Source organism: Molothrus aeneus, chromosome 1 (genome assembly GCF_037042795.1).
Source record: "Molothrus aeneus isolate 106 chromosome 1, BPBGC_Maene_1.0, whole genome shotgun sequence".
NCBI lineage: Eukaryota > Metazoa > Chordata > Aves > Passeriformes > Icteridae > Molothrus > Molothrus aeneus.
This window is the reverse complement of record NC_089646.1, coordinates 70,433,708-70,459,168: the sequence shown is the minus strand read 5'-3', so window position 1 is coordinate 70,459,168 and position 25,461 is coordinate 70,433,708. Positions and strand designations below refer to the sequence as shown.

At 40.8% G+C, this 25,461-nt stretch overlaps 2 protein-coding genes across 2 annotated transcripts; both read left to right on the top strand.

The window, feature by feature from the left end:
* The first annotated feature begins 1,926 nt into the window (after positions 1-1,926).
* Positions 1,927-8,328, top strand: LOC136562374 (heterochromatin-associated protein MENT-like). Its single transcript, XM_066559164.1, has 7 exons — positions 1,927-2,096; positions 2,440-2,526; positions 2,921-3,058; positions 3,594-3,711; positions 4,404-4,546; positions 5,601-5,768; positions 6,811-8,328. Exons 1-7 carry the CDS (start codon positions 1,929-1,931, stop codon positions 7,222-7,224), a joined length of 1,236 nt encoding a protein of 411 aa, XP_066415261.1. The 5' UTR covers positions 1,927-1,928; the 3' UTR covers positions 7,225-8,328.
* A 5,146-nt stretch (positions 8,329-13,474) lies between these two features.
* On the top strand, positions 13,475-25,330 carry LOC136562339 (heterochromatin-associated protein MENT-like). The gene is made up of 8 exons (XM_066559109.1): positions 13,475-13,513; positions 15,000-15,175; positions 16,231-16,317; positions 17,939-18,076; positions 20,068-20,185; positions 20,933-21,075; positions 23,397-23,564; positions 24,438-25,330. Exons 2-8 carry the CDS (start codon positions 15,008-15,010, stop codon positions 24,837-24,839), a joined length of 1,224 nt encoding a protein of 407 aa, XP_066415206.1. The 5' UTR covers positions 13,475-13,513; positions 15,000-15,007; the 3' UTR covers positions 24,840-25,330.
* Positions 25,331-25,461: the final 131 nt, after the last annotated feature.

Sequence of the window (25,461 nt, the reverse complement as noted above, 5' to 3'; positions counted from 1 at the left end):
GCAGTGTTTGTCTCAAATGATTCCCAGCCATGACTGCAATGAGATTTCTTCACCAACCAGTGGGGTTCTCCATCCCTTGCCCTCCTTCACAGCTTTGTGTCTGTCTGTGTTCCTAATAATCTTCAGTCTGAAGCTGGACTCCCAGTGTCCAATTCAATCACTAAACTTGGTGTTTTATGCTGAGGTACTGCATTTGAAACTCAGGAGTCACAGAGCGGAGAATCCGACTCTCAATATCTGCTTAAATCCAGAAACCAAAACAAAGTATTGTGTAACCTTTTTAAAATTCACTTATTTAAAACAACACAGCAGTTATCTCCACAACAACAGAAAACCTTTGGAATCAGCAACTTGCTTTGCTATCCTGTCCATAGGCTATTTTGGTGCAACAACAGACTTGAGATTTAATTCCATTGTCCTTTTGAAATCTCTAAATCTGAAAAGTGACCAAGTCAACAAAAAGGCCAAAACTTTGTAAGATGTTTTGGGGATGTGGTAGAAAGGAACTTTGGGTAGGTGGACACAATGTGGATGTAGATAAAAAGGAAAGGGAGGGGCAAGCAGTACTGTGTTCCCTAATTTAAAAATTGCTTAACACACAAATGCAGAACCTGACTGAGGACAAGAGCTAAGTCTTCTCTCTCACAGGATTAAAGGTAAATATTTAAATCAATTTAAGGAAGTTTTATGGTGTTTTTAAATGCAATCTGTGCCATGTGTGACTGTATGGATAAATGATAATACACCTGTGTTGTAATGCATTATTCTTGCCTTGTGTTTTTCTAAATGTCAACCATTAGAGAAAATAATGCTGTAAGCCTATGGAAAACTGCTAATTTGGGGCAGAATTATTCACAAGCAGGAACGTTTTCTTAGGGCAGCAACTGCATTACAAGTAAAATCTTCATTTTGATAAAAGAATTCTGTACTTCAGGTGAAGGCACAGCACTGCACATTATCAGGCCAGAGACTCAGAGGAGTATTCATTAGCTGAAAACAGAGATTCCCATCCTGATGCTCTCTTGGTTGTGTTCTCCAAGGAAAGAAAATCACTCTGGTACAGACATGGTCCTGAGGGCATACTGACTACTAGAAAGAATGCAGTTGTCTGGAAACCAATCACTTCATAAATATCTGCAGACTTCAGAGATTGCCCCACAATTTTTGTTGCTCCATTCCATAGATAAGACAATGAGAATAATATAAGCATTTCTGTTTTTTTAAATGGCAAATTACATGAGGCAGCTATTACTGGGCAGATATCTTAAAGCCTAGAGCACTCATAACCTCAAGGCATCTGGCAGTTTCTGGGGGAAAAAAATTGCTGGAACATTCAGAAGGGGTGGTAGGTACACAGAATGAATAAACTGTGTAAGTCTAAATGGAAACAACAGCTTTGCTGTTCATGAAACTACTCAGAATAGGTCACTGGCCAGGAAAAGCAAATGAGCATAAAAATTATGCCTAAATCCTTTTGCAGTATCAGCTATCAATTCTATACAGATCCAAATGTAGTAGTGGGAAACTCAAATAATGTACTAAAATGTGAACCAATGTACTAAAAATGCATATAATTTCCCCTGTGAATGTTGCTTTCACAAATCATTAGTTAAGAACAAAAAAGGAAAGAAATACAGAGGTTATAAATCTGCACATCTTTGGAAATCAAAGGCAGAAAGAATCACAAAGAAAACTGCAGCTGTAGCGGGAAAAAACCTACAAGAAATTGGTGCTCCTAACATGTGGCAACCAGTATGTGTGTGGAAGATAAACATACAACTATGCTATTAGTTTTAGTGGCTTAAATGGATTGCTTTGCACATGCAACATTTCTCATTAATGTGTACAAAAATGTATACAAATACGTACAAAAATTTAAACATTCAAGGAGTACAATTCTGTTTGTTGCCTCTTTCCAGGTTGTAAAAATGGAAGTGGTCTCCACATCAGTTGGCAACTTTACTGTTGATCTTTTCAACAAGCTGAATGAGAACAACAAGGGAAAGAACATTTTCTTCTCCCCTTGGAGCATATCATCTGCTCTGGCTCTGACATACCTGGGAGCAAAAGGAACTACAGCAACTGAGATGGCAGAGGTAGGTTACTTTTGCACTATTATTGTGGGGAGAACCATTTGGATTTGCACAAACACATTCCTGCTGTTGGGAGAAACAGCTGTGGAATGGAGTTCTGCCTTGCAGCATGTAGATAAGAGCACAGTGTTGGTGGTCTGGGAAGGGTATGGTGCTACTCATTGTTATTCCATGGGATTTACTGTCAGCACAGCTTCAGCAGCCCTTTGATTAGTCACCTAAGCAGCAGATAGCACAGTGAGTTATCACAAGGAAAGAAACATGACAACCATTTGATCCCCATTTGACTTTAAGTCTCACAAGGCCCTTCATGCCTATTTCTTATCTTTGAAAATTCTGCTTGCAGGTCCTTCATTTCACTGTGGGAGCAGGAGCTGAAGCTTCTTCTTCTGTGGCCAGACCTTCTCGGGGGAGACCAAAGAGAAGAAAATTGGTATCTATTTGAACTGAAATTCCATTATAAAGAACCTGCAGAATCAAAATGTCCTGATACAGCTTTAGGAGTCCAGCCTTTATTGTCTGCACTCCTCTTTAAAGTACAACCCCAGCCATACTTCACAACAGGATGATGTTCAGTTCCTTTCACTCACTCAGACCTTCAGAAGCTGAAAGGATGAGTGAGTCACTGGGATAGTCTGGATGGTTTGTTATATGACAATTCAGTTAATCCAGTCACGAACAGAGCTCTGCAAATTTGCAGTGATGGTAAACTTGGGAAAATAAAAAGGAAGAGGAACCTAAATCCCTCTCCTATATGCATTGCTTAGGATGTTTTGAAGGCTTGATGCAAAAATTAAATTGCTGAATGTTTGCTTTCTTTTTCCAAGGATCCTGAGAACAAACAAACTGCAGATATTCATTCTAGCTTCCAGAAGCTCCTGACTGCCATCAACAAACCCAGAAGCACCTACTCCCTGAAAAGTGCCAACCGCATTTATGTGGAAAAAACCTTCCTATTACTGCCTGTAAGTTAAAACTCAGGGAAGAGGAAGAAAAAGTGCAAAAATATTTCTCTTTTTAATTACTTGCCATTAATGGAACAGTTTGGAAGCTGACCTTGAATACTGCAAATAGGAGCTCTGGACTCCAGTGATAACCTTAACTGGAAAATACCAGTCAGTCTGCTCACAGAATTTAAGGATGCATTGCCCTTGACTGTATTGTAGATCCCTACAATCCTTTACATGAAATGTGCCTTTAGTATTGGAACCCCCAATATATAAAATTGTAAATGAGAAATTAAATAAGCACATCCATAGGATGCATGCAGCCTTCCTCACTTCTCCAGATAAATCTTGGAACAAAAGATGTGAAACTTCTGTTCTTTGCTTATTTCTTAATTGTTAAACCACCGTCCAGCACATAGTAACAAGCAAGATCCTGCAGTCCTCTAGGTCCAATAATCTATCAAGTATAAGAGCTAATAACTTCCTTTTGGGGCTAAAAATAGCATATTTCTCTAGTACAGAACTTTTTTGCTCACTATTTTTTATTTTTCAGACATACATACAGCTCAGTAAGAACTACTACAAAGCAGAGCCACAGAAGGTTAACTTTAAGACAGCACCAGAACAGTCAGGAAAGGAAATCAACACTTGGGTTGAAAAACAAACTGAGGGTAAGCTGGGCTCAACCCCAACATCTTTGCTCTCCCACAAAGTCAGGCTGCCATTTCCCTTGGGCAGGTGCCCTTGCTTCCCCAGGTGCTACTGCAGCAGCCAGGTCATGCCTTCCAAAGTGGATGTGGGCAGTGAGCAGAGATATGGTGGGAGGACAGACAAAGAGCAGCACACTTGAGCAGCTCCAAACACCTGATGTGGACCTCATTGAGTTCCCTGAGGAGATTCCCATTGACTCCACAGTGCTCTGAAGCAGCTGGTCTGCTGGCACAAACATGCCCTGGTGCTGCACCACTGGCAGAGCAGACAGAGGGGAGAAACACCTCTGCCTACCAGAGTGCTCCAGGGCAGGGGGGGATGCCTGCCTTGCTGGACCACCCTGCACTGGGCAGAGGGGCTCCTCCTTCTACCTGGTGTAACCAGTCAGTGAGGCTTTCTGCTTCTAGCTGCTTGCCATGAAGCTGAGACAGCTTTGGAAGAAGGAGTAAAGCCCTGTCAGCCAGGAGGACAGGTCAGGAAACAGCTTTGGAGAGTGTAAAAAATTGCACTGATTTATCTCAGGGGAGCATTTTAGGGAGCAGGGCATTGTGGCATGGACTTTTTACTAAGAAGCTGAACTGAGAGAAAAACTGATCAAAATGTCCACACTGTGCTATGCTGGAATGAAACCTGACTCTTGTGCTTTCAAAAGGCAAAATCAAGAATTTGCTGGGTCCACGAGATGTGACAAACTCCACCAAGCTGATCCTGATAAATGCCGTTTACTTCAAGGCAGAATGGGAAGTGAAATTTAAGGCAGAAGATACAGAGCTGCAACCCTTCCGACTGAGCAAGGTAAGTTCCTCCTTCTTACTGTAAACAACCTGGTCACAACATCTATTGCTGAAATCTTTCCATTTCATAAGTGTTTTAGGTAGCCCTGTGGTAACTAGACCCTGTGAAAAGCTGGTTGCAGCAAAATCTGTCAGTTCTCAGCTCACTGAAACATTAGGATGTGCTCAGGTAAATGTTAGTGAGCTCCAGGTAACAGCTACTTCTTCCAAAATCACTACAGACATTTAAAACTTTGCAGTAAAGCAGTGCTAAAATTGACTAAATTGTAAAAACATGATTTTGAGAGTCCAGGCTCCATGGATGGTAACTCCATGGCATATCATGGTTGAGTACAGCACCAGGCTGGGCACAATCCTTCCCGCTCAAACACAGCTGCAACAGGGTGCCCTGAACTGGTGCATGTCTGTGTGAGGCTAGAAGCAAGGTTAATGGCATGTACCCAGGAGAGATGTTAATGAATTCACAGTTAAAGAACTCTGTGCAACTTCCACAAAATCTGCCTTCTGCTCTCTGGTTAGCTCATACACATGGTCTGCTTCCTTGAATGAAGGGATACAGATGTTAATAGAAGTTACACACTCCTGACAATGTGACTGTCTCCCAGGAACTCCTCTCATCATGAGCTCTTTTGCTCTCACACTAGAGTTATCTTTTCTCAAGCAATCAGCTGTTTTTTCCAAGCAATTACCTTTTATTGCCAGAGAGAAGAGATCACTGATAAACTGCACAACACTCATCCTCTTAAACCACAGCTGCTTTTCTGCCAGAGTGTTGTAAGGCCATATCCCACACCTGCTCCATACCCCTAATCCTTGCAGACATTTCTAACTCTCTTCCTCCTTAGGCATTTTTTGGGGAGAAAAACATCTCTTCAGCCCCCTACAAAAGCTTTGGGACAGACACCAAGATAAGCAATGTTGTTCAGTCAAGAAAAGCTTTGGAAAATGGATGATAAATCACTGTTTTAAAAGTTTATAAAATTTCCTCTCCCTGCACTGAGACATCATCACCCTTCCATTCAATGATTTCTTACTTATAAAAAAATACTTTCCAGAACAAGACCAAGCCTGTAAAGATGATGTACATGAGAAATACATTTCCAGTTCTCATCATGGAAACAATGAATTTCAAAATGATTGAGTTGCCATATGTGAAACGTGAACTCAGTATGTTCATCCTCCTTCCCGATGACATCAAAGACAACACCACGGGTCTCGAACAGGTACAACCATTTTGTATTACTGCTCAGTCATTTAAAAAAAAGAAGGGCAGGCTGACAATAATATCTCCCTTTCTGAGGACATGCCATCATGCTGTTTGACCTCATCCACTAGCTGAATTAATTTTCTTTAATGCTTCTTTAATTCCAAGAAAGTTCTTCCATGCTGAGGGCCCTTAGTTTGGCAGGAACTGAAGACAGGCAACACTTTGCATAATCAGATGCTCAGCTCTTCAACAGCCCCCTTGACTGACACCCAATTTTACATGATCTGTAAGGGTTGATCTTGCTTCCTTGCATGTTCAGGAGAGACACCACCACATACGAAGTCATAGGTTCTTCCTGAGATTACACCTTTTCTTGATGGCCTAGAAGTCTATTTCCATATTGTTCTCACTCTTTTTCCCCTTCTCCCCTCCCACCGTTTGCCTGCTCGATAAAAAACTAGAATATTGGTGAGACTGCATTTGCTACAATAATGAGATCTGCTACTGTAGTTACTATAATTACAAGATTGTTAAATTCTTGGAGTCTAAACCATTCATTGCTTTCCTACATTTGTTTTGAGCTGAACCCTGGTGGCATAGTGCCCAGGATACAAAGTGGCAGTGAAAGACTCGAAGCACTTTGTTTCAAAGCTGTCAAGGAAATGTATGCAATAATTTTAACACCTGTTTTTATAGAACTGGACCAAACTGGACCAATTGCTGCCACACAGCAATTTTAGTCACATCAGGACTGAATTTAAAGAGAGGAAAGAACTACCATGGGGGATGGCAGCTGTTGAACGCCCTTCCTATCTCTCTTTTGCTATGAATTTGGAAAGGGCACTGCTCAAAACTTTGCAGCAGTAAGACTCAAATACTTGTGGCACACCTTGTCTCTGATCATTAATAAAACCAATTTCTTTCATGCTTTCAGCTAAATGTTACATTTACTATTTAAAATGTTTGATTCATTACATTGCCATAAAATTGATTAATTCATAGTTAATGAATTGTTTTTCCCTGCAAAATCCAAATTCCTTCTCTTTCTTAAATGATAGCTGGAAAGAGAACTGACATATGAGAAGCTGTCCGAATGGACTGACTCCAAGAAGATGACTGAGACTCTTGTGGACCTGTACCTACCTAAATTCAAAATGGAAGAGAGATATGACCTCAGTGATAATCTGATCAGGATGGGAATGCGCAGTGCCTTCAGCAGCAATGCTGATTTCAGTGGAATGACAGAGAAGGAGAGAGTGATGATCTCCAAGGTTTTCCACAAGTCTTTTGTTGCAGTTGATGAGAAGGGCACTGAGGCAGCTGCTGCTACTGCTGTCATTATAGAACTAACAAGTGCACATGTTAGCCATGTTCTGAAATTTAGGGTTGACCACCCTTTCTACTTTTTCATCAGACACAACAAGTCCAAGAGCATCCTTTTTTTTGGTAGATTCTGCTCTCCTCTAGAATGAATAATTACTTGCTCTCAGACAGCAACCAAGGTTCACTGTTCAATGGAAAAAATGTGAACTGCGGTGCTAAAATCTCAACCTTAAGCCATGTAGCCACCTGTACTGAAGTGCCTGTTCTTTTCCTTCCACCCAACCGCCCTCAAAGAAGGCAGCAAACAGAAACTATCCTGAGCCACCAAAGAACAGCCCTCTACTGCTTCTTTCTCTTGTCCTAACGAGACAGTCCTAAACAGAAAAGAAAGAACAGAATTTTGCTCCCTTTTATCAAATCTGCTCTTCTGGCTTTGTTGTTTAAAAGTAAGGCGGAGTCATAAAAGCTCTCTGCACACAGGCCATCATCTAGCCCTATGTCAAATGCTGACTACAAGGGAAATTCAGTTCATTCTTTTGACTTTCACAGAGAGGAAAAAGAACCCTGAAAAGAAAAAAAACAAACTTGTAGAAATCTGTATGCTCTCTTTTTCTCTCCTTCCCTCACTGGGAAACCTGCATTTGTACTGCAATGCTATTTCATAACCTTAATTTCAAATTTCAATGACTGTTGGAATTTAAAAAAATTTAATACAAATCCAGAATAATCTCAGAATGCCCCTTACCATCCCTTGTCTCACCACATGTATATAGGCACATCACATTCATTCTCTCCTGCTCTTTCAGCTTCCTGAAAAAGACTGTGAGAGAAAATTGTCCAACCCTTAATATTAAATTGCTGACTTCTAATCACATTGCATTTTTTCCTCATTTTTCTAATTTTTTTAGTTTAAGGTTGTTGAGATTTCCAACCAGCAAAAATGCTAAGAAAACTATTAGCAACATGCCTTCTTGCCACCTTTTTTATTGATATGTAATCTAAACCTGTTAGAATTTAAATCTGTTTCCTCTTTTTAATTTTGCTTAGTTATACCTGTTTCCTGTTTAATACCTGCAAAGCTTCCTTGCCACATGTAATAATGAACAATGTTTGATTTGTATCTTATGAGTGCATCTTAGCAAAGATATTTGTGGTATTGACAGAAACACCAGTGAAATTTTGATTTTGATTGATGCTTTACTTACTATTTTACCATGAGCTGCATTTAATGAAATAAATAAACTTGAACTTGTGTTTGTGTTGTTCAAGACACTGAGTTACTTGGTTCTCTTACAGCATCCTGCAATCTGCACAGCTGGAGCATGTTTCCATTCTTGTCATTCCAAATCAACCACCACACCATCCCAACTGACAAAGCTGAGAAACTTTAACACAATTGTGTCTTATTTTCACCAGGTTTCAAATAGGCCTCCAAACACTGTTATTCTGTGTGTCATCCAAGCATTTACAAACATACCTTTCACAACACACTAGAAATAAGGAGTCTGACCAGAAGCTATAGACCAGAACAGCACCTTCCAAATATCCCTTTTGACCTTGTTCAAGAGTGAACAAGCAATGTGAAAAACAAAATGAACCTTCCACACATCCCTCTTACCCATGTGCAATAATGAACAAGTCATGCTGTACTGGCAGCATCAGTTCCCTCTGACAGCTTGGGAGGGCAGCAGTTGTGCTATCCCTGTGGCATCAGGAATAGGATAAAGTTTTGAGGCCATTGTGGTAGTCCAAATATGTGTCAGAGAACATTATGTAAGAAAACAGGATCTGAATGCACAAGGGAGGTACTGGGAAAGCATTTACTCTCAACAAAATTCCACCTATAATTACAACTTGTTCCACCTCCCCAGAAGGTATTCTATTTGGAACTACATCTCCCTTCAACAAACAATTTCCACATCATCTTCCCTGTACAAAGTGCTGCTTCTAAAATTAGCACCCTCCCTTGCCTGTAAGCCACAGCTCAGGATTTAGTTGTCTGTCCCTCAGGGCTGACCCCAGTGCAGCCCAGATGTGTGCTATTGACTTGGCTTTACTGAGAAGTTTGTTTTTTAGGTGTGGAAGAATACATAAGTGAAGGCTGTGAAAAATAAAAGGAGGGAAAACAGAACCTCTGTGGCTCTCTCTCACTACAGCACAGTGACTGCCAGCTGGCGAGAGATGCAAAAGGTCAAACAGGCTGGGTTGGCTACCAAGCCGCTCCCAGTCTCAGCTTTCCTTGAAGAGTACACATTCCAGTGTATGGCTTGGAGTACAAGTGAAATATGTGAAAGAGAAGAAAAGGAACCCATCTAGTACTGCAGAGCTCTTCTACTGCAAGCAACACTGAGCTGCTTCATTTGTGCTTCCCTGCATTACTGTCATGGTAACCAGCATCTGGGTCTCAGGTCAGGGTAACCCTTGCGGAAACAGAGAATTGTCAGGGTAGAAGTGACTATTTGAGATCATCTGGTCCCACCCACTATGCAAACAGGCTAAACTGATGCTGGTTGCACAGGGCCATATGCACTGGACTTTGAATACCTGTCTCCACCAATGAAGGATACACAAGCTCTCTTGGCAACCTGTGCCAGTGTTTGACCATCCTCATAAGTGACCATCCTCATCCTCTCTTATGTTCAGATTGAACTTCATGTTATCAGTCTGTGCCATTGCCTCTTATCATCTGTCATGGTTTGACACTGGCCAAACACCAGATAGCCACAAAAGTTGCTCACTCACCCTCCTCTGCCACAGCTGGGCAGAGGAGAAAAAAAATTGACAAAAGGTTCATGAATTGAGATAAGGACTCAATTCACGAACCTCAATTTCATGAAGGGAGAAAACACTCCAAGGGCAGTGGAGGTACAAAGTGAATTAGAGGAACAAAGTGAATTTATTACAAACCAAATCAGAGGAGGATAATAGGAAATAAAACAAGCCCTTAAACACCTTTTCCTCCCCCAACCCCTCTCTCCTTCCCATCAACAGTGCAGAGAGACAGGGCATGGGGGTTTGGTCAGTTCATCACCTGAGGTTTTCTTCTGCAGCACAGGGAGAGAAGTCCTTCCCCTGTGAGACCATGGGGTCCTTCCCATGGGAGACAGTTCTCCATGAACTTCTCCTGCATGGGTCCATTCTCAGAAGCAGAAGTCCTCCCAAAACTGCTGTGGTATGGATCATTCTTTCATGAGGTGCAGTCCTCCAAGGCCATGCTGCTCCAGCCTGGGAGCAAGAGCCCCCTCTCTCCATCCAGTCTCCCACTGGATCACAGCCTCCTCCAGACATCCACTCACTCCAGCATGAGCACCTCCCCCACAGGCTGTGGGTGGATTTTTGCATCCCCTGTGGATCCCCATGGGCTGCAGGGGCACAGCTGTTTCGCCATGACCTCACCATGGCCTGCAGAAGAATCTCAGCTTCTGCACCTGGAGCACCCCCTTCCGCTCCTTCTCCACTGACCTTGGTGTCTCCATGTTGTTTCCCTCACATGTTCTCACCTCCTCCTTTTCTCTGGTTAGAAAAACACTGTGTGTTTTTATCTTCTTCTTAAATTTGTTATCATAGAGGTGTTACCAACCTTTCTCAGCTTTGGCCAGCAGCATGTCCCTCTTCAGAGGATCAGGGAATCCTCTGTTGGGCATGGTAGAAGCTGCTGGCAGCTTCTCACAGGAACCACCTCTGTGGCCTCCTTGCTACCAAAAACCAGGCCGTGCAAAACTCATGGGAACCTCTGAGAAGAGCCTAGTTCCTTCTTTGTTACACCCTGTAAGTCAAGTAAAAGGTGCAACATGACTGCATTTCCAAATAACTGTTTTCAAGAAGCCTTGGGTTTGTTCTGTATCATCAAAATTTGCAACTTCAGGACCACAAACTCCTCTTTGAAAAGCCACAGTAACTTTGAAAACTAAAGAAATAAGTACTTACTATAAACTGATAAAGCAAGACTCAACACAAACACATTGTGAGCACAGACCACTTGTCACTAAGTGATTCCACGCTTGTCAAAACACAGCATATTAACATGCTTTCAGTTTATCCTACAACGAAACATGGGCGTTTTGTGTTCCAGTACCAATGTCAGATTCATAAAATAATCCCTGACACCTCTGTGGTAGACAGAATTCATGAAAAGCAGAAATGGTAGACATAGGTTGCATTAATAAAGCCAAGAATATTCACAGTGTTGGTGTACTGTTAGTATACAAGACAAGGACATATAAACCCCCACTCTAACCGAAATGCAAATGCATCCATATTTTAAAGGTTTTATTTTTTCAACAGAAAGAGGCACAAGAACCCCGCTTTTCAGGTGTTATTTAGAGTCCTGTCTTTGCAGTTCTATTGTAACAGATGTGACACTTGGTCTCATTTTCTTCCCAAGCAATATAGCTGAATAGGATTTTTTGCAGACCAAAAATCCATAATTAGACTTAGTCTAACACTGATTTTAAATTCTGCTGCTTATTACTAGCAATAACTGCAAGAGAACTCATCTTCAACAAATGCCCAAAAGGCTCACTCAGAGTGGATAATTTACAAAGTACAGATATAGGAATATGGTAGTTAATCAGGCAGAAAGATACAACTTTCCTGCTGAGCCAGATAGGAATGAAAGATGGCTTCATTAAAGACCAAATTTGTTAATCAGTATGTCAGGGGAAAATGACTAGTTTTATTGAAAACTTTTTTATAACCATTTATCAAAGGTCAATCCACTTGAAGTCAATAGGTCAGGCATTGTGATGCAGTGAAACCTTTTTTTTTTTACCATTCTCTCTGCATCAATTCACAACTTGTTCTCACTGTTTACATCTGGCACTGCAAAACCAAGAGCACTTACTTGGCTAATGTGTTTCCTTCTGTAACTCCAATGTCTCTTACCAAACAGGATCTTGCAGCAGCTGGTATATACCACAAAGAGTGTCTACACAGTTTGGGAACCCTTTCTTCATCTTCCTGCATTTTTGGCCAATCTTCGGACCTTGTAGTACCACTAACTGCTTGGGAGTTTTTCTTCTATGAATTTATCTAGAAAACAAACAACAGCATATTAAGATACACAGGAGAACATTTCTTAAGCTCGTAAGCCAATACAACATTGCCTAATATGTTTCTGAAGCAAGAAAATAAGATAAACATGCAAGTACAAAAATTGCACTTAAAAACAAAAGGTATGAAGAAAGCAAGGCATACGTATCTCTCTTGAAACCTCGCATAGCATATACAGTAGTCAGATTTTAAGTGTATAGAAGCACTAAAATATAATCCTTGTTCAAAAGATGAACTTCATACTGATGCTTTTTCCATATAGGTTGTCAGCATGTAGGTAATTTCTTTACTCTGCATGTGCCATACTGGTGGGCAGGGGCCATTCTTTACTAAGGTTGAATGTAGCAGAAAAGACAGATCATGATCACAAATGAAATTTATCAACACAATTTAATCTGAGTTACAAAGATTAAGATCAGAATTACACTGGTTTAAAGTAAAACATTTGATTACATCTTACATTACACCTTTGCTGATATCCAGTTTTACACATTCTCCCGTTTTTGCTCCCTGCTCTTATATGACAGTTTCAGTAAAAGAAATCATTACAAGTAGAGCTTCCAAGTAGCTTTTCAGCTTTTGGTGGATGATTCATAATCACTAAGTCCACCAGAGAGGGATAATGAGTTCAGTACAATGCAGGGCCTGTAGGTATCTAAAGCACCTTCGCTGACTTTGCTAGGACCACAAGTCTTTCAAAACAACATCTACCAGTTCAAATGAGCCCAGAACTCACACTTATTTCATCACCTATTTTAGGTGACTGTGTAAATACCTTCTGAACTTCCTTTGTGATGTGTTTTCTTTTAAAAAAAAAGCAAAAGTGCAAAATATCCTTGTACAAAATAAAGGCTTTATGTGGCCTGAGGTCTACAAGTATTTAGATGCCTCAAATTTAACCAGAGGATCAATGAGATTAACAGTCTATTTCAATATTCCCTTTTAGCCATAGCTTTGAGATCAATTACTGTTAATTTCCCCAGCTGGTAGAGTATAGAGAAAAGGAAGCTGTAAAATCATTTCACTGCATCTGTTGGCAATGCAGTGTGGTTGAATTATTTTCTGCAATTCCTACTTTTTTTGCAGGCCAACTCCAAGGTTGTGGAGGACACCTGTAGGGAACTGGAATACTGGCCTTCATGTTCCACGACATACATGCTCTAGCAGGGACCTTGAATTGAAGAGGTCTCTTAAGTTCTGAAAGCAGGTGATAGAGAGCAAAACTAGGACTAAATGAGGGAACATGCACATTTAATACCAGAAGAGGATGTAGATAGAAAAGGGAGGTGCAAATATTTCTACATTTCCAAAAGGACTCATTGCCCCACAGACTGCCACAGACCCTGACTGAAGACAGATCTTAACTCTTTTCTCTCAGGATTTCAGGTAATTAGATATTCCTATCAAAATAACTAGCTTTAATTGAAAGTCTTAAAAACTCACTTAAAATTCTTTGGAATGGAGTTGTTAAATGATGGCACAAAAGTCATTCAGAGGAAGGGAGCATTTATTTTTTTTACTATGAAGTGTAACCCTTAGGAAAGCTCTCTGTTGAGGCACAGTGAACAGAATGCAAACCAGGGCTGGGCAAAACCTTCAGAGCCTGGGAGGGCAGAAAGTTTCCTGACCTGTAGAAAGGCAGCCTTAATCACCAGAGACCATCAGCATCTCCATGAACAGCAGTAGGATATGTGATTTGAAGGACCTAAAAATGCTTAGGTGTGAGTAGGCTGCATAGTATTCACCTCTGAAGCACTCCTGGGAATGCTTCAAAGCTGTTGCAGAGCTCTAGGAAGCTTTGAAAACAGAACTTGAGGACCTCAGAGGCTCCAGGCATCTTGGACACTTCATGGGATCAGCCTCCTTTGAGGACTGCAGTTTTTGATTCAACTACACAAATTGTGGGTGAAAATGGATTTAAATGCCCAGTTGCTGTTGTTGGTCTAATGCTTAAATTATACTTGATGCCATCTTACGCTAACTTTACCAAATGTTTTATTAGTTTTTATTCTGATGAAGACAATAGAAATGTCTGAGTTTGTCCTAATATTTATCAAAGTATTATATGGACCAAAAAATACGAATAGGATGCACAGGTTTATTCCAGAACCATGTATGAAAAATTAATTTAACCTGGGGTTGTGGTTATTTGTTTTCTTTGGTTCTGTCCTGAAAAAACATACCTAAGAAAAGAAGAAGAAGAGGGATGGAAAATATGCTGGATAAACCAGCAGGAAACCAGAGAAAATTTGTTGTTGGTTAAAAGAGGAACTATTTGGGGTTGTATGTAAGATAAAAGAATTTTCTTGAAAAACATAAATTAGCAAATCCAGACACAGCATCTAAATATGGGTTTATCTACACTAAGAACATATAATAATCTGTATCTCTCTAGTAGCCTTCAGGATATATCTGGATGTAGTGAATCACCTGAATTCAACTTTTTTCAGCAGAAAATAACTGTACAGGAAGTTTAAACAAATAGAAAAAAGCCTAAAGCAGCACGGTGAGAAATTATTCTGTTTCAGTCTCTCAGAATCAAATAATAGCTCTATAAAAATAAGGGAAAGAGCAAATAAGTTTTTGAAGCAAGTCTAAACTCTGATAACATTTCTAGCTAAAATTGAACTCAGCTGATGAAAACCAAACAAACCTGGCAAGGACATTGAAAGTGATGAGGAAGGAAAAAATAGTACAGGTCTTAGAAAGAACCTGCTAGCTGACTGTACTTGGTCTCTGTGCAGTATTTTACCCAGGGATACCTTCAGACTGTTTTTGAGAGGTGCAGGCAATCTCCCACTGGCAGCTTTGTATTTTTAAAAAGAAGTGAAGGAGTGGTCACCAACCCCTCTCTGATACTTGTTTGTCTCAGGTGTACCAATGGAATCTCTCTCAGTGTCAACCAACAGCTTCACTCTGGACCTTTACAAAAAGCTGAATGAAACTTCCAAAGGCCAAAACATTTTCTTTTCTCCTTGGAGTATTGCAACTGCTCTTGCCATGGTCCACTTGGGTGCAAAAGGTGACACTGCAAGCCAGATGGCTGAGGTAAGCTCTGAAATTAGCCATGTACCACCTTCAGGGGGTTCCTACATAAATTGCACTGTTATTCTACCTATGCAGAACAGCAAGGAACAACATGGGAGGACAGTGATCTGCAATGCTGACAGCATGAGTAGGGATATTTTCTGTACCAACATTATGGAAGCTCACTTCCACTTTATTTCCATGATCTCTGCTCTTCACCAACTCTACATTTAGCTTACACTTACAGTTCACAGAGCATTACAAGTGATCTGCCAAGGAGCAGTTTTCAACATTTAGAGGCTACTCTTGGTCTTGCTTGGAGTTCCCTGTTCCATTTTAACTGCCTTATGAACAGAATAATTAAACTAACATAATGCCCAAAAAGTAATGAGGACACACCTTTATTAAAAAAAATTAATATGGGACTATGATATCCTAGAGAAAGGAAATCTGGAGACAATCTCTTGAGCAAGATATCACTGCTTCTACATCTCAGCTGGTTCTGGCAGGAGTATATCTGCTTTCTCATACTGCACACAGTAAAGCAAGCTCTCCTGGACATGTGTTTGGCTGCACAGGAGAGGCAGAAATCTTTATTTGTGACATAGTTAGTCCATAAAAATAATAATGCTTCAACAAATAATGGAGATGCGTGAGTATTGGAAATATCAGAGAGCCATAGAATATACTGAGTTGCAAGGCACCCATGAGGATCATTGAGTCCAACTCATGGCACTGCACAGGAGTCACACCATGTGCCTGGGAGTGTTGTCCAAAAGCTTATTGAACTCTGCCAGGTCTGGTGCTGTGGCCACCTTCCTGGGGAGCCTGTTCCAGTCAAAATACTGATCTATTATTAAGCAGTCCATGTGGCCAAAATCTATCTAGTAATGATACAGTTACAGAGATTTAATCAATGTCCTCAATAACATATAATTGTCCTCAATAACTTCAACAGGCTATCACTGGGTACGGCTGGTGGATTACCATAGAAAACTAAGATATTTACAACTCTTGGGCATATTAATCTCAAACAAACAAGCTGTCTTTATGAACATTTATCATCATCATCATAGGTTCTTCATTTTAACCCGACTGCAAGAGAAGAAGGATCAGCTGAGACAACAAGGCCTTCTCCTGCAAGACCAAAGAAAAGAAAGATGGTATTTATTACAACAAAAGATTCTGATATAAAAATTTCTGAGAATGGGATAAGTCCAATGCAACCACTGCTTTTAGGCTTTTAACATCTGCTTGTTTTCAGTCTATTATCTACTGTCTCGGTTCAGTAAGAACTATATAGAAAAAAAGTGAACAAGGAAGAAATATGGCTGTAAAGCTTATTAATTCAGTCTTTCAAAAGCAGAACTGAAACACTAACAGCACTTTGATTGCCCATAATACTGTATCACTTGGTTTTAGCTGGGCTGTGGAAAGATCAAAAAATCATTGGTCCTAATATGCTTTGGACAATTTCATTTCTTATCCCCTTTGGGATGGTTGGGATATTTTTTCTGTAGTGATAATCAACCACTGCCTTCTCGCCTGTCTCCAGCCCTACCCAATAAAGTCCCTTCCTCCTTTTGTATGCACAGACACATCAGGCAGACAAAATTCCCCTTTAAGGTAGCGTGCGTTGACTCATCCTTGCTCATCAGCTCCCCAGAGGCTTGCCAGCAGGAGAAATGGCCCAGATCTTTTTCAACAAGTTAACTCCCTAATCAATGAAAAGTATTAAACTCAATCAAGCCATGTTTTTTTCAGCATAGAAACTAAAAGAGAGCTGAAAAAAATTAAATTAGATTAACTTCAAATAAAAGGGCAAGGGGACTATATCATTCTCTCCCTTGATGGTGTGAGATGGTTCTTCAAGATGAATCACTGCACTCACATTCATTTTAGCAACTCACTGACTTCATAAATTGTACCAAAGTCTGTCCAATCTTTTCCTTCAGATATTTTCCCCTATTGCCTCTTTGTTCTGGTCCCATCCCATTGAAAAAACCAGCCTCTGCTATCCTGTGTCCTCTGGCTACCAAATTCTTTCCCAGGTGTCCTTCCTGGCAGGCCACATCTCAGCATGAGTGGGAAAAGATCACAGCAAAGAATGACAGATGAGTCACCCTGAGTCAGTGGCAGAGACTCTTGGTGTCTCATGTGCAGGGCACTGTACAGGACATGGGGGAGGACAATGCATCCAGGCAGCTGGTGGGGAGCAGCTGGCAGGTAGCAGCTCATTCCTCCATTTGCAAAGCAACAGCTGGAAACAGCTGGCCAGCAACCTCATCCTCCCTAAAACCATCAACACTGACATCCAAAACAAGCTCTCTCCAAAATCCAAATAGCAACAGAAAACATCCACGTGAAACAGGAAAATTTGAATAGTTGGCAAGTCCGTGCCCTGGCATTAGTTTCTGTGAGGGTAGAACACCTTCTCAAAGGCTGCCAGGATGCATTGATGGATCACTGTGAAACTGAAAGGTCTTGTGAAACTGAAAATCAGGCTTGAAAATGACAAAAATCAGGAGATTCAGCTTCCTTGATGCACCATCATATGATGCCCCCAAATGCCTACAAAGCACTGCAGAAACAAATCATTCTACCCTACATGTAGAATCCCATTTATCTAGTTATGCACAGTGCTGCAAACATATAACATTCTCAAAAAAGTTTCATTCCCTAAAACTCCTTTTTAATTAAAAAAACATGAACAATTTAAATAAAGCAGGTGTATCAGACAAAAAAAATAAAAACCCTCCATATTAATTGGTGTCTCTTTCCAAGGATCCTGAGCACGAGGGAGCAGAAAACATCCACTCTGGCTTCAAAAAGCTCCTGTGTGACATCAACAAACGCAAAAGCACTTACTTGCTGAAGAGTGCCAACCGACTGTATGAAGAAAAGACCTACCCATTACTGCCTGTGAGTTGAACATCTTTATGTGGGAATATGCTGACATGAAGAGTGATTATCAATAGAGTGATTATCAATAGAGATGATAAAAAACTTCCAAATGATAGCACTGGGGTGTGAGTGAGAATATGATGACAGCCATGGAGGGCAGGAGAGAGTTTGGATAGGCAAGAGGTCCATCTGTTTTCAGCAGTGGGCAATAGTTTGGCAAGTGCATGAGAAAACTCTGTAGTGATTCTTCTCCAGAATCTGCTGTGGCCACCAACTGACCTGCAGCTCAGGGACTTCTTGAGCCAGAGGGCATGTCTACTCCAGTGACCCTGATGAGCTGTTGTTTCAGGACTTTGCACATTTGTTTTCTGAATCTACTTCAGCCCCCAGCACCAGGATTTCCACAGCTGAGCTGTACACTGCAGGAAGCCCCTGTGCTTTCTGAGCTTGCTGCCTGTTGGCACCACTGTTGGCTCATCTCTGTTCTGAAGGACATTTCTCCACATCTCTGGTCACCCTCATCTCCTGTGTCTGTATTTTTTATACTGTAGCATTTCTGAGACTGGAGAGGCCACAGCTGCATTGCAAGCTCAGACAGTGGACACACCATAGTATTATAAAGTGCCATTATAGAAATTTCTCTTTTGTTGCCTACTCTTTCCTTCATATTTCCTAAATTTTTATTTGCATTTTTGGCCATGATTAGGTAGGTTTTTTTTTCATGCACCTCTCCATTACAGCTTCAATACCTCATTCCTAAACCGTAACAAACGACTTCCTATATTTTAGCACTTTACCAGATCACCAACAAATATGTTAATATATATATTTTAATGTAAACATCTAAACTTTGGTTTTATAGAAAAAATACTGTAGCAAAGATGCCAACTTTGCTACATACACATACTGCTGTGGTACTCCAGCAGTAATAACCCTTCATTGTGAATGTATTTTCCTCCTCCTCTTGGTTTCTAGTCTCTTAAACAAATGAGACATATCTCTGTAGTCCCATGGATGCTCAGCCTTTGCTGACAAGTCCTACAAAATGCATTTTGGTAACCCAAAAAGACTGTAATGGCTCAGCCCTTTTACCCACATACTTCCTAATGCCCTCAGAAAGCTCCAGCAGATTTGAGATTTTTTCCTATAACAAAATGTTGTTGACACTTCTCCAATAAGTCATGTTAACCCACATACCTAATATTCCCATTCTATTCATTTGCCCCACACCGACTCATGAGTTTGTAATCATCTGTATCTCTGAAATCTTTTCAAGACTGATGTTGTAGTAATCATCTTCCAGGTCTCTGGAAGGGGGTTTTTAATGAGATTACTGTTCTTTGATTTTGGAGTTTGTTTGGTTTTCTGAGTAATCAGTAATTTGTCTTTCTGAATGCGTATTGCTCATTTTCTCCATAATCTCATGTACATTTGCTTTACAGAGAATCGAGGGAATTTCCTGCTGGGAATCTCCATGAATGATTTCACAGCAGACAGCAATGGAAACGTTAATTCTGCTTTTCTGCCATGACTTTATTCTACCAGAACATTCCTTTTATTGTCCTCATAAATTTTTGGCAGGTTCCTCACCTTTGAAGCAAACTAAAAGCCTTGTTTAACTTTATATGAGACTATTCTTCCATCTTGCACTGAACATTACTTTGTAAATCAGGGGAAAAAAAAGTATTTAAATTATATCAAAATTTCATTTTGAGAAATTTAAAAAATGTAAAGTTTTCACGGATATTTCAAAACTAAAAATTTCCACCTTTGATTTCAAACACAAAAATTTGAAGTATCAGTCTCCTTGAGACTGAAGTTTGATCAATCCCTACTTAATATTTAGAATAGAATGTATCAGGTCTTATTATAAAGGTTACTGCATGTAAACCAAGTTTTCTTAAATTATGTATTAGCAGAATGTATAATTTGTTACACTGATTGTAACTAATATTTTTATAACTCAAGTTTAACTAAATAACCACACATTCTTTAATCCTATCTTTCAGAAGTTTTTACAACTCATCACAAGCTATTACAATGCAAAGCCACAAGCTGTAAACTTTAAGAGAGCTGCAGAACAAGTCAGAGCACAGATCAATTCATGGGTAGAAAATAAAACTGAGAGTAAGTATCACTCTGATGGCTTTTTTTCTTGTCTAACTTTCAAATATTTTGCATTTCCACATTTATTGCTCTTGCAGCCAAGAATCCATAAAAGGTGGAAACTCAGCAGGGAGGTGATGAGTAAAGTACAGCTAAATAGTCTGAAGTATGCCTCTCTCCAGCCTAACTACTACTCCTTACAAGGTCCTTCCTGCAATTCTTTATGCTGTAGCCCCCTCTGAATCATTGCTGTTCGAAGGCCTGCACAGGTACATACACACAACGATTAGTGAGAGTTTTACTTCTGCATTCTTCAGCTGCTTGCAACCAACTTCACAGAACATCCAGGCTATTCTGCTTTACCCACTTTCCAATGCCATTTACTACCAAAATTCCAATAAATAATTTTTTTTTTAAAACACAAAGAATTCATAGAATGGTTTAGGTTGGTAGGGACCTTAAGGATCATCTCATTCCAAGCCCCTGCCATGGACAGGGACATCTTCCACTAGACCAGGTTGCTCAAAGTCCTATCCAACCTGGCCTTGAACATTTCCAGGGATGAGGCATCCACAACTTCTCTGGACAAAGGATACAGAGATACTTCAAAAGGTCATTTTTACCATATGTACAAGATAAATACATATTAAAAAAGCCTCCCAAAATGCAAACACTTTTGAAAGAGAGGTAGGCACAGACAAGGAACAATTAAAATTGGCAAGTTGCACAGTCACACTGGAATAACTGTCTCTTTCTCTGATTTTGAAGGGAAAATACAGAGTCTGCTGCCTGCAGGATCACTCCATTCTCGCACTGTGTTGGTCTTAGTAAATGCCATTTATTTCAAAGGAAAGTGGGAGAAGAAATTTCTGGAGAAAAATACTTCTGAGATGCCCTTCAGAGTAAGCAAGGTAAATTCCTTGTCGATATGCCTGTTGTCCTATGTCAATATGTCTATTACTGAGGAGAAAATACTTCACCTGTATTTCATATCCCACTGCCACACTACTTATTGCTGACAAAGTGCTATAAACTCAGGGAGAATACCAACTGTGAAAAGAACTCAGCATTGTCTTGTTTATGCATATCCATGAAATCTGGATTTTTTATTTATAACTCCTCAGTATCAAAATACTTAGGAACAGTTAAAGTTAATTTTTTAAAAAAGGTAAGCTAAGCAAAGTAAGTTAAGAAAAGCAGCTTAAGGACAAGAAGAAATTTCTCTAAGTACCATTTCCAAATGGGACCAGGTTGCTTTGGAGAGCAATGTTTACACACGTAGGGCTCACTTCTGCTCTTGGGACCCTGAGATTATGTGATCTAATCCAGCTGTTCTTCCCACACCTACCCTGGGTGTTGCACCAAACCTCACAGGGAATTTTCATGGGGTTTGTCATTTTAGCTGAGTGTGTGAGGGTGATCTATTCCAATGATCTATTCATTGAGCTATCAGTTTTTAAATGATCATGCACTGACAATTCCCAGTAGCTGACGACACACATATTTTTAGACTGTGTCAAAAGCAAGCAAAACTATTTGTCAATGGAAACAAACATTTTGTTTGACATAGATTTAGGGTGTAAATACCTTTTGTATGCCAGGCAGTGTGAAGCAATTGATGTGACTATGTACTCAAAACCTACTACACTATGTGTGCAGTTTTAGGATCTGTCACAGCAGAGGGCTGTGGTGGGTGACCCTTGCCACCCACCAGGTGGCCACTGAGCCTCCCTATCACTGCCCCTTGTCAACAGGATAGGGGGAGAAAAATAGGATGAAAAGGTCACACATGGGTCAGGGAAAGAACAGGGAGAGAATTTACCAATTGCCATCACAGGCAGGAACAGGTTCAACTTCAATAAATTAATTTACTGCCAATTCTCAAAGTAAGTTAGTGAAGTAAACCAAGCATAAAGTGCCTCCCCCCCACCCACCCTTCCTCCCAGGCTCAACCTCACTTACAACTCACCTGTGCCCCAAAGCAGTGCAGGGGACTGGGAATGGGCTAATGTTGTAGTCAGTTCATTGTACATTGTTTCTACAGCTCCTTCCTCCTCACACTTTTCCTCTGCTCAAGTGTGGGGTCCTGTTTTTATCTTATTGCAAAAGTCCTATACCTTCTCAGTGATTGCTCACGGACAGCTCCTCACAGCACTGAGTCCTTCTTCTTCACAGCACAGCCAACAAACTTCAACTCTCTCCTCACCCACCTAACCCACTCTTTTGTGGCACTCTTCTTCTCATTGGACACAGCTGTGGCCTATTAAGGGCAGGCCTGTTCCTAATCTTTGGTGATTAGTACAGCTGCAACTCCTCAGGTGTGAGACTACCTTCTGCACTATCCTTATTTTCTTACATTCTATACCCCCACCAGGTCCTATCTATTCAAAGTCCTTCACATTCAATGCGGCCCCTTTCCATTGTCTGCAGTTTTGCAAGAACTGCTCCAGTGTGAGTCCACTGCAGGGTCACAGGCGATGCCAGAAAAAGGCTGCTCTCCACAGCATGACAGGTCCTGCCAGGAGCTTGCTCCAGCATGGGATCTCCAGGGGTTGCAGGGTGGATATTTGCACCACCATTGTTTTCACCATGGGCTGCAGGGGAATCTCAGCTCCAGGGCCTGGAGCACCTTCCCCACCTTCTTCCCCACTGACCTAGGCATCTTCAGGGCAGTTTCTCCCACATCATCTCACTCAGCTGTCCCAGTTCCTTTTGTGCAGCAGTTTTTACTCTTTCATAAACATGTAATCACAGAGGCACTATCAATGTCACTGACTGGCTCAGATTTGGACAGTAGCAGGTCTGTCCTGGAGCCAGCTGAAACTGGCTCTGCCTGACAGAGGCATCTTCTGAGGTCTCCTCACAGAAGCCATCCCTGCAGCTTCCTCACTACCATGCAAACCAAATATATTGGTGCCAGAAAGGGTTTAATTCACAGGGTGAATAGCAAGGCCTGCAGAGATACTTGATTATCAAAGCTTAATCTTTATTTTAAATTTAGAAATACATTACATGGGATTCAGTTAATAGGTATTTAGCTTGTGTGTTTATACTAATTTTTATAAAGATCTCAAAGACTTTGAAAAGAGGGTGTATGTGATCCTGTCTAAAGAAAAGGGTCCTGGTATCCAGATGCTGCTGAATCTTGTACTTGTTTTCAGTTCAATGAAGCAAGTAAATTTTATCATCCTTTTAATGTGTAAGGTAATTTTTATGTCTGAATTTTTTCCAGACCAAGACTAAACCTGTACACATGATGTTTTTGAAAGATAAATTTTTCATACTCCATGAAACCACCATGAAATTCAGAATCATTGAGCTGCCATATGTGGAAAATGAACTCAGCATGTTCCTTCTCCTTCCTGACGACATCAATGATAACACTACTGGCCTGGAGCTGGTAAAGCTGACCTACTGTTGCATCACATATACTATGAAACAGTAACAGAAACAGATGAAAACAGTGAGAAAGAACAAGCTTCAAAATCACAGTAGAATATTTCTGATGTGCTCGTACTTTGTTTCAGAAACTGTAACACCATGATTTTCAGCTTAGGATTCAGGACATGCGGTAACTTTGCAAACGTAGTACATCTAAAACCTATGTCCACATAACAGTTTTAGCCTATTTTGTATCCTTTTTACTATCATCAGTATAGCATAGGGAAAGCAAGGATCATCTCTGAATCACCATGCCCTAGAGTTATCTTCTCCTGAGGGCTGTATTAATGAATTTTTATGTCATTTTCAGTCTGGATTTCCAGCTGATGGTTCGGGGTGGGGTTTCTCAAACTAAGTGCTGACTACCCTGACCCAGAAGGTGCCCACAGCAACTCATGACTACGCCAGGATCATTTTCAGATTCTAAACAGAGCAGAGCAAATACTTTTATTTGTACCTTAGTTCCCATGCATCCCATTTATTTATCACTACTAAGAGAAAATTTATCCATATACACACACATCAAGCACCTATTATTATTGTTATAGGTAATACACTGCAAAAAAAGCAATGTTCTTCACACCAGGGGAAAAAATGATAAACTACTCTGAGGCTTCAGGCCTCCCCACCTTTAAAAAAATACACAGGAATATAAGTCACTCAGCACTTTGTCAGATCATGCCCTGTAAATATGATGCATGTTGCATCTGTAGTCACTGCTGGTAGCTGGGTCTTGCTTTACATGTTCTTGATGAGCAATAAGACACTGGTCTGTGCATGTCTTATCTCTGTCCTTCACATTCCAATTGCTTTCTTCCTCAACTCATTGCAGGTGGAAAGAGAGCTGACATATGAGAAACTGTCTGAATGGACCAAATCAGACAATATGATGAAGGCTGAAGTGGATCTATACCTGCCCAAGTTGAAGCTGGAAGAAAACTATGACCTTAAATCCCCTCTGAGCAGCATGGGGATACGAAATGCTTTTGACCCGGGTCAGGCTGATTTCACAGGGATGTCAGTGAAGAAGGATCTTTTCATCTCACAAGTTATTCACAAAGCTTTTGTGGAGGTCAATGAAGAAGGTACGGAGGCAGCAGCTGCCACAGGTGTCTTGATGATGAGATCAAGAGTCCCAACAATGACTTTCAAAGCGGACCACCCTTTTATCTTCTTTATCAGACACAACAAATCACAAACCATCCTCTTCTTTGGCAGGTTTTGCTCACCCTAGTCAGTAAGTCCTTGCTGTGCAGAGCAGGAGATGCTTGCTTGCTAGCACAGAGGCAAACCCCAAACCTGAGGCTTTCTGTAACCAGGGGAGCAGGACTTGAACCCCTTCCTCATTAGACCACACACTCTGGTGCCTGAGGCACAGCTACTCCAATATCTCCTTCCTAAGCTGAAGGGACAACTATGGCAGTGCCATGGGGAGTGTGCAATGCCTTGCAGCCACAGAGCAATCCTAGCTATCATTTGGATCAGGCCATCATGTGTAGCTCTGCCCTTATCACTTTATATCACCATGGCATTTCTATCTCTCCCACTCACAGCACCGTGCACAAATATATTTTGCCTAATTATGAGGGCCACTTATCCTGATGTGGTCCTAGTATGTACCCCCAGCCTACAGCAATCAGACCCAGCTCCTGCTTTTTAGCCCTAGAGTTAATACTGGAGGCAGATCCTCCCTACCTTCACCCTGTGGCCATCCCCTTGCTTTACTTCCACATTTCAGCTGCAAGTCTTCATCAGCCCCCAATAACCCTCATGTTGCTCCAGATTCCTTTTAATAAAATTAAAAAAAAAAAATACAGCTTTCTTAGGGCTGTTTGCCTCCCTCAAACCCTCAGGAA

What these genes read in the sequence shown, in the direction of transcription:
- LOC136562374 (XM_066559164.1), top strand. Translation starts at nt 1,929, where the DNA reads ATGGAAGTGGTCTCCACATCAGTTGGCAACTTTACTGTTGATCTTTTC. An exon ending in CAGCAACTGAGATGGCAGAG is followed by an intron (nt 2,097 to 2,439) that starts GTAGGTTACTTT and finishes TTCTGCTTGCAG; the next exon opens with GTCCTTCATTTCACTGTGGG. An exon ending in AAACCTTCCTATTACTGCCT is followed by an intron (nt 3,059 to 3,593) that starts GTAAGTTAAAAC and finishes TTTATTTTTCAG; the next exon opens with ACATACATACAGCTCAGTAA.
- LOC136562339 (XM_066559109.1), top strand. Translation starts at nt 15,008, where the DNA reads ATGGAATCTCTCTCAGTGTCAACCAACAGCTTCACTCTGGACCTTTAC. An exon ending in GACCAAAGAAAAGAAAGATG is followed by an intron (nt 16,318 to 17,938) that starts GTATTTATTACA and finishes TCTCTTTCCAAG; the next exon opens with GATCCTGAGCACGAGGGAGC. An exon ending in GGTAGAAAATAAAACTGAGA is followed by an intron (nt 20,186 to 20,932) that starts GTAAGTATCACT and finishes CTGATTTTGAAG; the next exon opens with GGAAAATACAGAGTCTGCTG.